At 45.7% G+C, this 15,930-nt stretch overlaps 1 protein-coding gene across 4 annotated transcripts in view; it reads right to left on the minus strand.

Moving 5' to 3' along the window:
• Positions 1–15,930, minus strand: part of IL15RA (interleukin 15 receptor subunit alpha) — a 41,276-nt gene that overhangs the window by 6,152 nt on the left and 19,194 nt on the right. For all 4 annotated transcript variants that reach the window (XR_014073030.1, XR_014073029.1, XM_081556635.1 and 1 more), the window contains exons 2-5: positions 10,315–10,509; positions 8,427–8,519; positions 5,414–5,605; positions 4,813–4,845 (exon numbers count right to left, since the gene is read on the minus strand). Coding sequence is in view for 2 of the 4 variants with exons in the window: in XM_081556635.1 (XP_081412761.1) it covers positions 4,813–4,845; positions 5,414–5,605; positions 8,427–8,519; positions 10,315–10,509 (513 nt within the window). In the remaining 2 variants the exon portion in view is untranslated. The remainder of the gene's footprint in view (positions 1–4,812; positions 4,846–5,413; positions 5,606–8,426; positions 8,520–10,314; positions 10,510–15,930) is intronic.

A 15,930-nucleotide genomic window follows, 5' to 3' on the forward strand; every position in this document is an offset into this window, starting at 1 on the left:
TGTGCATATCCAGGGAATCATCATTTTTTGGCAGTACCTGCAAACTAGCTCAGTCAGACGGTAGGGTATCTGACATGCTGTGTGCCTGCATTCGCTGAAGGCAGTTATGAAATGAGAATGTCAACACCTTAGTCCCTGGCAATGGTTTCTCTTTTGTGTCTTCCTGTACTGAGCACATAGGAAGTGCTGGATTCAGAGTGGGTAATCAATAAATACTTAATTGATGGAATTAAACCATTAACTTTCTGCAAGCTAAAGAACTGGAAAAGGTCAGTTTTCATTCCAATCCCAAAGAAAGGCAATGCCAAAGAATGTTCAAACTACCACACAATTGCACTCATTTCACATGCTAGCAAGGATGCTCAAAATCCTGCAAGCTAGGCTTCAAAAGTACGTGAACCGAGAACTTCCAGATGTACAAGCTGGATTTAGAAAAGGCAGAGGAACCAGAGATCAAATTGCCAACTTCCGCTGAATCATCGAAAAAGCAAGAGAATTCCAGAAGAACATCTGCTTTATTGACTACGCTAAAGCCTTTGACCGTGTGGATCACAACAAACTGTGAAAAATTCTTAAAGAGATGGGAATGCCAGACCACCTTGCCTGTCTCCTGAGAAATCTGTATGCAAGTCAAGAAGCAACAGTTAGAACCAGATAAGGAACAACAGACTGGCTCCAAATAGGTAAAGGAGTACGTCAAGGCTGTATATTGCCACCCTGCTTATTTAACTTAAATGCAGAGTACATCATGTGAAATGCTGGGCTGGATGAAGCACAAGCTGAAATCAAGATTGCTTGGAGAAATATCAATAACCTCAGATATGCAGATGGCACCACCCTTATGGCAGAAAGTGAAGAGGAACTAAAGAGCTTCTTGATGAAGGTGAAAGAGCAGAGTGAAAAAGCTGGCTTAAAACTCAACATTCAAAAAACTAAGATCATGGCATCCGGTCCCATCACTTCATGGCAAATAGATGGGGAAACAATGGAAACAGTGACAGACTTTATTTTCTTGGGCCTGAAAATTATTTTGGATGGTGACTGCAGCTATGAAATTAAAAAGCACTGCTCCTTGGAAGAAAAGCTGTGACCAACCTAGACAGCATATTGAAAAGCAGAGCCATCACTTTGCCGACAAAGATCCATCTAGTCAAAGCTATGGTTTTTCCAGTAGTCATGTATGGATGTGAGAATTGGACCATAAAGAAAGCTGAGTGTTAAAGAATTGATGCTTTTGAACTGTGGTGTTGGAGAAGACTCTTAAGAGTCCCTTGGACTGCAAGAAGATTAAACCAGTCAACCCTAAAGGAAATCAACCCTGAATATTCATTGGTAGAATTGATGCTGAAGCTGAAGCTCCAGTACTTTGGCCACCTAAAGAGAAGAGTTGACTCATTGGAAAAGACCCTGATGCTGGGAAAGATTGAAGGTGGGAGGAGAAGGGGACGACAGAGGATGAGATGGTTGGATGGCATCACCAACTCAATGGATATGAATTTGAGCAATCTCTGGGAGATAGTGAAGGACAGGGAAGCTTGGCATGCTGCAGTCCATGGGATCACAAAGAGTTGTACACAACTGAGCGACTGAACTGAACTGCAGCTGAAGGACATGTAAAGTGCCGTTTGCTTTTTAATGAGAAATCTGCATGTTGTTGCAGCTTAGGACCACGTCTGGCACAGGATAGGAGCTCAATTTGTATCATTTGAACAAACGAATGTTGTGATATAGAGGTAGCTCCCTTTAAAGGCTGACCATGTAAACTACAGCAGATGTACTTCTGCCCTGAAAGATGGAGGTATAATACAGTCTGAAAGATGAACCCTTCCCCTCAAGTGTACTAAATGGACATGGCAGTGTAAACGCCGTCGTAGCTGACATTCTATCCTTTTATTTCACAACCAGGAATCTTCAAAAATAGCCTAGGTAAGGAACAGAGACAGACATTGAAATAATCAAATAAGGTTATTGATTTAAAAAAAAAAAAAGGCTTCCAAGTGAGTGCATAGATATAGAAGATAGTGAAATGAGGACAATTTCCCTCAACATGTATTAAAATGTTAGAGCCCTCAAACTCCAATGAGTATTTGCTCACTCACTTATGGAACATCTACTATTTACCATTTTGTTGCACTAAAAGAGCCACTTCTAAAAGTTGTGAAAGGGACTTCCCTGGCAGTCCAGGGGTTAAGACTTCACCTTCCAATACAAGGAGTGCAGGTTCAATCACTGGTTGAGGAGCTAAGACCCCACATCCCTCAGGGCCAAAAACCCAAAACATAAAACAGAAGCAATTATTGTAACAAATTCAATAAAGACTTTAAAAATGGTCCACATCAAAAAAAAATCTTTAAATACATAAAAGTCGTGATAGTCATTTACATAATTCACTTTTTAAGAACTGATATTGGTAATACCAGTGGACTGATTAAAGCATTACATTAATATCTATTGAGCAACTGCTATGGTAAAGCATTATTTATATCATCTTCCAAAGATGATCAATCGGTGGCTTATTCCTGCAGAAATAGGAGCCCCTACCAATGCCCAAGGTGTCATGAGTGCCTCTGCCTCTTGTACCCGGTGGGACACACTCCTGGGTCCCAGGTGGCTGGGATTGTGTATCACAGACATACTTTGGAGAAACTGTCCATTACTAAGTGTTTCTAGACACCTAGCAGGGTTTTAGTCTTAATTCCTATCTTCTTAGCCAATAAAACTTAAATGGATCTCATTTTCATGTCTTTGCTGACTAGGCCTGTCTTATAGTTAGTGTTTACATTAAGTAGTCTGGAAGAAAGAAATCTTATTCATGCCACATAAAAGATTTAAAGTTGTTTTTTTTTAATCTCTGTATTTCCACAGTTCCTTGTGCAGAGCTATCTTTGCCTATTGTAGGTATTCAGTTAATGTTTATTATCTGGCATTTTACAATAAGGGAGAGAATTTTTGATATTTTAATCCAGTGAAAGTCATGAACTGGGAAGAAATACAGATTAGATATCATAATAAAATAGTTTTCAAATCCACATTGGAAAAAAATGGCCCTCAAATTTTGTAGGATTTTTTTCTTTCAGATATACTTGTACATGGGCTTCCCAATTGGCTCAGTGGTAAAGAATCCACCTGCCACTGCAGGAGATGCAAGAGACTGGGGGGTTCAATCCCTGGGTCTGGAAGATCCCGTGGAGAAGGAAATGGCAACCCACTCCAGTATTCTTGCCTGTAAAATCTCATGGACAGAGGAGCCTGGCAGGCTACTGTCCATGGAGTCATTTAGTGACTAAACCAGCATCACCACCATACTTGCACATATGCAAAGTGATATACGGTTTTCCAATTAGTCCTCCTTTGTTATGTAGCCCAAGAATGTAAGGAACCCCAAGGCCCAGTAGGGCTTTGGCTGGATAAATTGTGGCAAATGCATATAATAGAATATCCTGAGCTGTTGGAAAGGATGAGGTGGTTTTTATCTATTGATATGAAAAAATTTCCACAACATACCATTAGGTATAGACAAGGTGCAGAATAGTGAAAATAATATACCTAACTGTATCGTGTATCTTCTACATGCTATTTACAGATTGACTCTCTCTGCAGGATACCCTGAAATCTGGTAGCAGGAGTTCCTGCCTGCCTGCAAGGGGACTTTCAGTCAGAGATAGGCTTTTTACCATACAGCCTTTTGTAACTTTTCATTGTTAAGCCCTGGGCAAATATTAACAGTTCAAGAAAATGACTAAAAAAAATGTAAAAGTCTGTAGAAAGATTAATGTAATACGTGACACAAGGAGAAATGTTTGGTCAGCTCTCTTATTTATTGGCCACCTCTTAAATGATAAACATACTTTGGTTTCAACATCGTTGTCATTAAACGCCACAGTTTTTCCATGAAAACACTCTCCAGAGAGCCTTTTAAAAATATCTTGCATTGGCATATGTTTTGATCATTCTTAAAACCATTCTAATCAACTAAATGCAGAAATGACCAAAGCCTCTTGGTTTTTTCCCAGAATAAACTTGATGCAGATAAAATATAACTACAAAAACTTTAATCATTCTCTAGCTGGGAAACTTGTGAATAGAAATTAGAAATTAATTTTTGCCTGCGTTGAAATTATAGTTTTTTTTTCCTCATTGAAAACTTGCATTTCTCCCTGCTTCTGTTTCCTTGCATTTCTCACATTTCTCCCTGCTTCTGTTTCCTCCCCTCTCCTTTTTTCTCTCTCTCTTCCCTTCCTCTTTTTCTTTTATTCTTGCAAGCACTTTTCCATTTTCCTCCTTATACTCTCTGGGACTTTCTCTCTCTCTCAGCCTTAAAGTCATGTGTCTTCTGTAAAAATGCCTTTTATACCAAGAACGTGAACTTCTCGCTGTTGAGTGTATAGTGCTAACTCCCTGTGAAAGATAAATGAGTCTCATGGCAGAACATCATTTAATGATGTTAACTGGTTTTCCGGTGGGTCCTGAATAACAGTCTAGCCCCCACTTAGTAGGCCTGAATAGTTGCACAAGGGGGCCCTGTGATGCACCGACCTGGCTTCTGTACCAATCACCTGACAGTGAGAACCTACCAACATTAAGAAAAATAGTCAACCTAGAATTCTGCACACACTGTAAACAGTGCAGTCTTGTAACTCATCTACACAGAGACACTTCTGAGAGTGAAAGGGGCAGCTGTTGGTGATCATGCTGGAACAGCAGGCATAAGTCAGGACCGTCCAGCACCCTGTCACTGAGGTCCCCTGAACATAGACACCACCACTTGATGCAGATAAAATATAACTACAAAGGACCATGGAAAATACTCACCAGTCACAACTCTGGGATTGTACTGATAGGCACCTGCAGGGAAGAGATTACAGCTCAGTTATTGCCATGGTCCTGAAGGCACTAATTTCTCTAAGCAAGAGAACTCCTGGACGGTTTGGCTCTCATCTTAAAGCCCTGAGAGATTCACAGCCAGCAAAATCAGACTCACTTTAGCACCGGACCAGGATCATTTGCTTCCATGCTGAGCCATGCTTAGGAATCAGAGGCGCATTTACAGAACATGCAGATTACCCAGAGAGCGTGCCCCCATCCCTCACACCATGATTCCAGATGGCAGAAAGCTCCCTCTGTCCTCCCATATCAGGAGGAGGCAGATCTTAATCAGATTCTAAGCAAAGGCTCTGCCATGTGGCTTAATGTGAGGAGAGACAGTTCTCTTCCCACTGAAGCAGGGTGGAGCATAGAACACAGGCCGGAGCGAGAAGGCTGTGGCAGAGAGCAGGAGGCAGAGGGTCAGGCAGTCGTCCCAATTTTGGATTGGATGGTGTGATGTGATCAGCCTACTCTGGATCTGTGCCTGCATCTCAGAAGCAGCCCCTGGGAGCTGTGCTCTCCTCCAGCAGGCAAAGCCAGCACTAACCGGGTGTGTCCTGCAAGGCCGGGTGTGTGTGTTCCGGAGCCTTGGCTGCTGTCTGAGCTGGGACGTAGGTGGTCTCCTTACTGACTACCCCTGTGGTTCCCACAGGAGGAGCTGTGGACGGCAGCCTGGAGCCTGGTCCAGTAGCTGGCCTTGTGGCCACTTTGGTGTCTGACTTGGAAGTAAGATCTGGCTCTGCAGGGGAGTGCAAGACATGGACAATGAAAACATTGAGAACAGTGTCTTTTCTCAGCTTCAGAAGAGAGTGGACAAACATCTACTCCCGTGAGCCCACCCCGGCCAGCCCTCTCCCAGCAAACTCCTCCACAGCTCTGGGGGAAGATCCCTTGAGTGGATAACATCTTCATCTGTTCCGAATGGCCAAGAGGCTTTTGTGGACACTAGTGGATTTATGACTATTTATCATGGGTCACATAAGCTAACGATCTCAAAGATTTGAGTAGTATCAGGCACTGGAGAAGTGGTTACCAGGAGACCCAGCTCAGACAAACAAGTGGAACTGGGGATTTCCCTGGTTGTCCATTGGTTACTGGACCACCTGCCAATGCAGTGAACAGGGAGTTCGACCCCTGGTCTGGAAAGATCCCTCATGCTGTGGAGCAACAAAGCCAGTGCACCACAACTGCTGAGCCTGTGCTCTAGAGTCCACCAGCCTCAACTACTGAGCCTGTGCTCCACAACAAGAGAAGCCACGGCAGTGAGAAGCCTGAGCCCTGCAACTAGAGAGTAGCCCCCTGCCCACCACAGCTAGAGAGAGCCCTCACACAGCAACGAAGAACCAGTGCAACCAAATAGTAAATGAATAAAAATAATTAAGAAAAGTGGAACTATACTTGCCAAAGACATCAGGATGCTAATTTTAGTTTACTTTTTACATACTTACACAAAACTTTTGAAATAAGGGGAACCTGGGATTCAGCCCATCTGACCTTTCAAGAGTGGACCTGAGGAATGCGTCCTGGCTCGGCACCCATCTCTGGGAGGAGGCTGAGCCACCTGCCTTGCGTTGAGGTTCTTGACCTCCCAACCCTCACTGGCCAGCAGCTGCTCCAAACTGTAGAGTGCTGTTCTGTTTCCGTGCTGAGTGGGTCTTCCAGTGTGATAATACAGTCCTGATGAGCCCAGCCCTGGGGCACAAGCTATGATTGCACATTCTGGGCTATCTGACCCCCTGTTGGGGCCTCTGCCCCACACTCTCCCAGCCACATGCGCCGGAGGAGTTATCGTGCCCTCTCACCCTCTGTCGGCACCTCATAGGGCCCAGGCGCTCTGCAGACCATGCTCCCCCTGACCTGGAGCAGGCCCATGAGGTGCCACTGGCCACAGCACCCACCCTGGAGGTTACACTCACACCCGAGATTTCCCTACGCAGCTGCAATCTGCCAAGGGCTTGGGGCATGAAGGCCAGGCTGAGGGAGGTCCCTCAAGCCAGGTGTGACATGGGTCAAAGGGGTTGTGGGCACCGCAGCCTCTTCCTCCTGTTTGTCATCGGCTCAGTAACTGGAAGGAGACCCTTGCTCCACCCCTCCACCTTCCCTTCAGCGATGGTTCTCAGCCGTGGCCTCCTGAGGGTCCCAGGAGAGCTTCTGAAACTCCAGTAACCAGGTGCTCCCCAGACCACCCACAGTTCCAGGAGATCTCAGTGGGCATCCTCAGTTAAGAACTGGCTCTCGAGGGAGGTGGCCCGACAAGCGCTGTCAACTATTGTGGGATGGGTGTGCCTGGAGGGAAAGGAGGAGACGGGGCCAGGAGAAGCCTGGCACTGGGGCTTCCCTGATGGCTCAGTGGTAAAGAATCCACCTGCCAATGCAGGAGACTCAGGTTTGATCCCCGGCCCAGAAAGATCCCACATGCCGCAGGGCAACTAAACCTAGACGCCACTACTACTGAGCCAGCGTGCTAGAGCCCTCGAGCCACAACTACTGATCCACGAGCTGCAACTAATGAAGCCTGAGTGCCTAGAGCCCGTGCTCCCACAACAAGAGAAGCCACGGCAATGAGAAGCCCATGCACCGCAACTCGAGCACAGCCCTTGCTGGCCGCAGCTAGAGAAAAACCTAAGCATCAACAAAGACCCAGCACAGCCAAAATAAATAAATAAATAAAAACCTCACACTGGGTAATGAGCCACAGAGAATCAAGAGTCAAGAGAGGGTGTCAAAAGAGAAGGGCAAGTCTTCCCAGGATATTTTGCATCCAAGAGCTCAGATTTTCTAAACAGTGCAGAGGAAACTAGGGTAGAGTTTGCCTAAGACTAGGTCAAAATGCAGAACTCTGGCAGCTTTGTGCAAGCATGTGTACCAAAACAATCACAGGTAGGGTTGTTGGGAGCTGGTGTGCTTGGGTCTCTCCTGGCTCTGCACATCTTGCCAGTGGAGGCACCATCTTTTCAGGGATACTTAGATGGCCTTGGCATGTGGAGACAGTACCTCCCCCTGGAGCACAGGGCAGATGTGTTCACACCAACAGTAAAACATCAGGTTCCTGCTCAGGCTCCCTCCTCTCCAGGGATGTCTGCCGCCCACACGGGCACCTGCTTAGGCTTGTTAAGGCACGTCTGGACGAGGGACTTGATGAAACCTGCCAGTGGCCCTGCTGCCTGCAGTACCAGGTAAGACAGTCCTCCGTCTCTGATCAGGAGGATCAGGTTTTCTGCCAGTGCCCATGAGGCCCAGGAAGGCCGATATGCAAGGTGGGCAGAACCTCAGCACCACCCCCGCCCAAACCTTTGTCGAAGCTACGCATCTGCCACGAAGTGTGATCCGGCCTAGTAAGAGTGGATTTTAAACCATTATGAAGTGTGCACCCATGAAGCCTGGCTGTCCGGCAACTTTGGCTTAAAAGAGAAAATGAAGCTAATGTCAGTTCTTATCCTTGACGTAAATAAGGGGTGTTTGCAGTGGAACCCCGGCAGTGGCCCACGGATCTGCAGGCTCTCTGTGGACCTCAGGGCAGCCGGGGATGGGAGTCCTGAGAGAGTCTGCGGCATTCCTACCTTTTCCGGAGGGGGTGGGGCTCTCTGGCTGTGGGGTCAACCCTGTCGGCGCTGCTGTGGAGGGTGGCCTTTGGTGACTCAGGGAGGGGTCTCCTAGAGAGAGGATAACCACACGGCATTTATGATCCCGAGGGTGGAACCTGGGGTGGCTTCAGAACTGGATGTAGATAGAATAATAATAATAATAATCATAAATGTATAATTTAAATAAATAATTAATTTATAATTTAAAGTGGACACATGTGGTTGCCCAGGCCTGGCCAAACACACACGAGATAAACAGCTGTTCGTCCGCAGTTCCCAGTGCAAACAGACTGTACAAGTTCAGTGGCAAGTGTCTTATCTTTGGCTAGAATGATAGCAATGATATCAACTCAGCTTTTCAATGCTGGCTTTTGCATGAGAAAACAAATGATTATTCAATAGATTGTTTTTGGCACAAGTTGTTGGGGAAATCATAGGAGGAGCTGTTAGTAGTAAAAGGTGGGGCTTTGGGGGCTAAGACCTAAAGGTTCCCCCAGTCTTTGGTTATAAACATCTATGATTCTAGGCTAATCCCCATCTTTCATTCCCCCCACCCCACCCTGCAACCCACCCTGTTCAGTTCAACATCCTTGATTCACTCACCCAGAGGAATTGGAACATTGAGGAAACATCCACTTTCTCTACAGTAGGAAGCCCTGATTTTTGCCCCTGGACTACAGTTCCAATGGGTCCCCAGGCTAGATCAAGGAAGACAGCTGTGCTCTCCCCAAAATTACTGCCCAGACCTGGCCTCACCCAGCCCGTTCCCATGGGCCCAATGGTCCATGTGGTGGGCACACTGTTCCCAGCCCAGTGATGCCTCTGCTACAAGCAGAAGGCTTGCCTGGCCTCTAAGCCCTGCACGGTGGCCACACAGTGCGGGGGCAGGGGCACAGGGTGATCTCACTACAGATTCAATAGAGAGACTGGCTTTTCAAGGAGTCCCCCAGCCATGAACCTGCTCTTGAACAACCCCGTTTGTCTGCTTTCCCCGGAGAGGAGCTGAGAATGTCCACAAATGTTGCGTGGGAACGTATCCCACCTGAACACACACCATGTGTGCAGTGACTATTTAATGCATCCTTCTCTTGGAAGACTATGGGTTGCTCTTTCCTTCTCTAGAGTACAGGGCTTAGTCTTCCTGAAAATAACCTTGCTGGCTTCTACTCTAAGATTCTTTGACTTCTCCTGGCATGGTTATCCAGTTGTGGATTTTTTTTTTTTTTAAGGTGGGGAAATTCCATAGATCTTTCCTCATTCTTGGTCTGGCGCTCTGGCTGGATCCCAGACGATGTCTGGACCAGGAGGTCTCTGCTCCATGGGTCTCCCCACTTCTCTCAGGGCAGGTACCAACAAGGGAGGAAGGGCAGTGATTTCCAACAGGGGAGGAACGGCTGTCCCCTGGGGAAGAATTGGACAACCCTCCAGGGAGCAGGGTGCTGTGAGCAAACACCTCTGTCTGTAGCCCAGTTCTTGCTTCTGTGATCTAAAGCACTGATGGTAATAATAGTTAATATTTACCAGAGTTTGCTTACTCCTCCTACAACCCACAATGTTGAAAGGACCTGATGAATCAAGCCCATTTTCTTGATGAGGAACCAAGAGATCCAAGACATTGAGGCCCTTGCCCAAGGTCTCATGGGTGGTTATGTGGCAGAGCCAGGATTTGAACCCAGAACTGTATGACCCCAAAGCCCATGTAGTTTCCCCATCTTTGAGCTGTGTTTAGAGGCCCATTGGTTTATTCTGCCTCGGTCCTCAACCCAGATGTTTAGCCTCCCTCATCAGCTGCCCATACTGCGGTCTGCTCTCTGCATGGCCATGGCAAAAGGGGTGGAGGGACAGTGCTGGGACAGCCACTTACTGATGCACTTGAGGTTGGGAGTGGTCCAGTGGGCAACTTTCGCGGTCTCGTTAAACACACACTGGGTCAGGCTGGAGGTCCCAGCTTTACGCTTGAAGCCAGAATTACAAACATACCGCTCCCTGGAGTTGATGCTGTAACTCTTGACCCGGATGTCTGCATGCTCCACGGATGTGGGAGTCGGGCAGGTGATGCCTACAGAAGTGTAGATGAGAGGGAAGATGTGAGCAGATTGCAGCTTGCTCTGTGGGGTGCATGGGTGGAAGTCAGTAACTTTAAACCCGAGGAACCCTGGGGATCCACCCCCCAGATTCAAGCCTGTGGAAGATGTCGAGTAAGGGTGCCCACCATCTAGAAGTGGTCCAGGATCTTGCTTTAAGAGCCAGCCACCGAGCATCACTAGAGCCTGGGGGTCATCAGCAGAGACCCCTCTCCCTGTCCTCCACCCCCATCAGTCTCCAGCCTCTGTATCTCTCAAACATATGCACCTCTGCCTCTCTCCTACCCTGCCTCTCTTGCCTGAGCAACAGCAAAAGGCTCCAGATTGCTACCTTTAACAAACCTTTAATCCATTTCCACAAGGCAGGTGGCATCATCTTCATTTTTTAAATAGTTCATGTATTTATTTCTTTGGCTGCACTGGGTCTTAGTTGTGGCATTCAGGATCTTTAGCTGTGGCATGTGAGATCTTTAGTTGCAGTATGTGGGATCTAGTTCCCCCACCAGGGATGGAATCTGGGCACCCCGCATTGGGAATGTGGAGTCTTAACCACTGGACCACGAGGGAAGTCCCCAGCAGCATCTTTATAAATGCATATTTGACGACTTCACTCTTTCCTGGTTGCCCACTGTCATCTTTCCTAAGCTGAGTTTAATGTCACTTTCTTAGGAAAGCCCTCCCTCACCCCTACAGTCACCCAAGTCCCATAGTTCTGTGTCCTTCTCCTCTACAGTGGATTCCATCCACAGATGTATTTAAGACGCGGAGCCTTGATGAAGGCTCTGCTGGCCCCATCTGCCTCTCCAGCCACTCTTGCCTCTGGCCAAGCTGGCCTTTGGCCCCTCACCACCCCGGCATGCCTTCACTATGCCCCCCTGCCCCCCACCTCACCCTTCCTCAGTTCAGTTCAGTCACTCAGTCTTGTTCAACTCTTTGCGACCCCATGAATCGCAGCATGCCAGGCTTCCCTGTTCATCACCAACTCCTGGAGTTTACTCACACTCATGTCCATTGAGTTGGTGATGCCATCTAACCATCTCATCCTCTGTTGTCCCTTCTCCTCTCGCCCTCAATCCTTCCCAGCATCGGGGTCTTTTCCAGTGAGTCAGCTCTTCACATCAGGTGGCTGAAGTACTGGAGTTTCAGCTTTAGCATCAGTCTCTCCAATGAACATTCAGGACTAATGTCCTGTAGGATGGACTGGTTGGATCTCCTTGCAGTTCAAGGGACTCTCAAGAGTCTTCTCCAACACTGCAGTTCGAAAATATCAATTCTTAGGCACTCAGCTTTCTTTATAGTCCAACTCTCACATCCATACATGACTACTGGAAAAACCATAGCCTTTACTAGACAGACCTTTTTTGGCAAAGTAATGTCTCTGCTTTTTAATATGCTGTCTAGGTTGGTCATAACTTTTCTTCCAAAGAGTAAGCATCTTCTAATTTCATGGCTGCAGTCACCATCTGCAGTGAGGTTGGAGCCCCCCAAAATAAAAGTCTGCCACTGTTTCCACTGTTTCTCCATCTATTTGCCACGAAGAGATGGGACCAGATGCCATGATCTTTGTTTTCTGAATCTTGAGTTTTAAGCCAGCTTTTTCACTCTCCTCTTTCACTTTCATTAAGAGGCTCTTTAGTTCTTCTTCACTTTCTGCCATAAGGGTGATGTCATCTGCATATCTAAGGTTATTGATGTTTCTCCCGGCAATTTTGATTCCAGCTTGTGCTTCTTCCAGCCCAGCGTTTCTCATGATATACTCTGAATATAAGTTAAATAAGCAGGGTGACAATATACAGTCTTGATGTACTCCTTTTCCTATTTGGAACCAGTCTGTTGTTCCATGTCCAGTTCTAATTGTTGCTTCCTGACCTGCACACAGATTTCTCAAGAGGCAGGTCAGGTGGTCTGATATTCCCATCTCTTTCAGAATTTTCCACAGTTTATTGTGATCCACACAGTCAAAGGCTTTGGCATTGTCAATAAAGCAGAAATAGATGTGTTTCTGGAACTCTCTTGCTTTTTCAATGATCCAGCAGATGTTGCAATTTGATCTCTGGTTCCTCTGCCTTTTCTAAAACCAGCTTGAAATCTGGAAGTTCACGTTCACATATTATTGAAGTCTGGCTTGGAGAATTTTGAGCATTACTTTGCTAGCATGTGAGATGAGTGCAATTGTGTGATAGTTTGAGCATTCTTTGGCATTGCCTTTCTTTGGGATTGGAATGGAAACTGATCTTTTCCAGTCCTGTGGCCACTGCTGAGTTTTCCAAATTTGCTGACATATTGAGTGCAGCACTTTCACAGCATCATCTTTTAGGATTTGAAATAGCTCAACTGGAATTCCATCACCTCCACTAGCTTTTTTCGTAGTGACGCTTCCTAAGGGCCACTTGACTTCACATTCCAGGATGTCTGGCTCTAGGTGAGTGATCATACTATCATGATTATCTGAGTCATGAAGATCTTTTTTGTACAGTTCTTCTGTGTATTCTTGCCACCTCTCCTTAATATCTTCTGCTTCTGTTAGGCCTATACCATTTCTGTCCTTTATTGAGCCCTTCTTTTCGTGAAATGTTCCCTTGGTATCTCTAATTTTCTTGAAGAGATCTCTAGTCTTTCCCATTCTATTGTTTTCCTCTATTTCTTTGCACTGATCATTGAGGAAGGCTTTCTTACCTCTCCTTCGTATTCTTTGGAACTCTGCGTTCAAATGGGTATATCTTTCCTTTTCTCCTTTGCTTTTGGCTTCTCTTCTTTTCACAGCTATTTGTAAGGCCTCCTCAGGCAGCCATTTTGCTTTTTTGCATTTCTTTTTCTTGGGGATGGTCTTGCTCCCTGTCTCCTGTACAATGTCATAAACCTCCATCCATAGTTCATCAGGCACTCTATCAGATCTAGTCCCTTTAATCTATTTCTCATTTCCACTATATAATCATTAGGGATTTGATTTAGGTCATACCTGAATGGTCTAGTGGTTTTCCCTACTTTCTTCAACTTAAGTCTGAATTTGGCAATAAGGAGTTCATGATCTGAGCCACAGTCAGCTCCCAGTCTTGTTTTCGCTGACTGTATAGAGCTTCTCCATCTTTGGCTGCAAAGAATATAATCAATCTGATTTTGGTGTCCACCCTTCCTAGCTTCGTTCAATGCCACTTCCTCAGGAAAGCCCTTCCTCATGAAAGCCCTTCCTCACGAGGGTCCTCAGTTCTTACAAGGTGAGGACCCAGCCAGGTTACCACCTTTCCTCCAAAGCAGCCTCTTTTAAGACTGAGTCCCATCCAAAGCCAGGAAGAGTCGATTGCAGATAAAGTTTCAAAGCGAGATTTTCCTGCAGCCACTTGAAAGAACTGTATGATTTCTTAATGCTCTTTTCCCTATCAATTCAATACATTATTAGGTTTTCTTGTGCATGGAAGAGATGGGAGAACTCATTTCTGAGGCCAAGCCTCACATATGAGGGGTGGTAAAGGAGGCTGAGAGTGGGCTGTGCTGGAGGAAAAGTCCCAGGGAGGGAACTTCCTCAATAGCATTTCCCATTGTCCTGGAGGCTCCCTTCTCAGTTACTGAAGGGTGAGTCTGTGCCGAGTGGCTCATTGGTTGGGTGCCTGGCTGCCCACAGCTGCCTGGGGAACTGACTTCTGGGTTCCAGGTTGGGAAATGTGTAAATCTCTGCTGAGCAGCTGGAGTATCAGGAGGGTTAGAACTCCGGCAAGAGAAGTGAGTGAAGTAATCTTTCTGCCAGGGAGGGACTCTGAGGGGAAGACTGAATGTAGTGCCAGTTGGATTCACAGACTGGAGGAGGAAGGCGCCCTAACGGCCCCTGTGCCAGGGGTCAGCAAACTAGGGCCCAAGTGCCAAATCCAGCCAGCCATCTACTTTTGCCAATAAAGTTTTATTGGCACACACCCTTGCTCATTCGTTTATGAAGATAGAAGCTTTCACTCTGCAACAGCAGGACTGAATTGTTGCAACAGAGATCTAAATTATTTACTTCCTGGCCCGTTTCAGGAACAGCCTGCCCCAGGCTGTGTAGCCTTGAGACAAACCACTGCCCTTGTTACTAAGACCAGCTGCCCAGTGAGTCAGCACAGAAGTAGTGCAGTCCTCTGAGCAACTGAGGTTGACAAAAGTGATATTGCCCCACATAAAAAGAAAAACCTCCCCACATGGCAAAACTCCATGTAAGTCAGAAGACAAATGACCAAACTGGAAAAAAAACCCTGTATTTTCTATCACATAGGGTTAACTTCTCTCATGTCAAGAGCTCCTGAAAGTCAATCAAAACACTGCCAGTCCCAAGGGAAAATAGGAAAAGAGTATAAACAGGAACTTGACAGAAAAGGAAATACAAATGCTCTTAAATATATTTAAAAAATACTCAAACTCAGTCATAATGAAGGAAATGTAAAATAAAACTACCTAAGACAGTGCTTTCAGCTCCCAAGTTGGAACAGAGCCAGAAGTTGGTTACTACACCATTACTTGCATGTTGCCCGTACAGCCCGAGTGAGACATACTTGCAATCTAAATACCCATGCATTTTGATCCTGCAATTCTGCTCTCAGGGATTTTATTTTACAGCTATATCTGCATTCCTGTGAAACGTTGTTACACCACTTATGCACATACCCTTGAACTCAGCAGTTCCACCTCTAAGATTTGCCTTACTGGTATATTTATGAAGTGAGTGTGTACAAGGTTATCCATTATAATAGCCAGTAAATTACCCTGTATGTCGTCAGTAGGAGAATAAATAAATTACAATAGAGATTATAGCACCACTGTACCATGAAGTCCTACCCAGCTCTTTACAATAGAAATTAGGGAAAAAAAAGAAAGTTATTTATGCACTGAAGTGGAGAGCTTTCCAGGATAAACTGTTAGGTTTGGAAGAAAAGGAACAGAGCACTGTGTATTAAACACTACCCTCAGTGAGAAATGAAGCAATACATATATCCAGTTTTTTGTTTATACATAAAATCTCCGAAAGTATACACAAGAAACTATTCACACTGGAGGTGAGGCAGCTGAGAGATAAGATTGCTGACTTTTCATGCTTTCTGAATTTTTAATGGTGCAAATGCTTTACCCATTAAAAATGCTTTTGAAATATTTTGTAATGCTCTGTTTCTTCTGCTGATGTGTACACAGGTTTTTTTATTTTTCATGATATATGCTGGGGTAACAATCAAAATAGCAAGCAACCAGACAGTGGCCTAATTCAGACAGCGAACAATCAGAATAGCTGCTGGCATTAACCAGGACCCGGTGGGGTGACCACTGGCCACAGATCAAAAGCCACACTCATGATGAGGACTGGCAGAATATTAGTCATGTATATATACTATATACTGTTTAAAATAGATGAAATACTTCATAATAAAAAAGTGGGGGAT

Source organism: Giraffa tippelskirchi, chromosome 13, assembly GCF_054371585.1.
Source record: "Giraffa tippelskirchi isolate mGirTip1 chromosome 13, T2T-mGirTip1v1.2.pri, whole genome shotgun sequence".
NCBI lineage: Eukaryota > Metazoa > Chordata > Mammalia > Artiodactyla > Giraffidae > Giraffa > Giraffa tippelskirchi.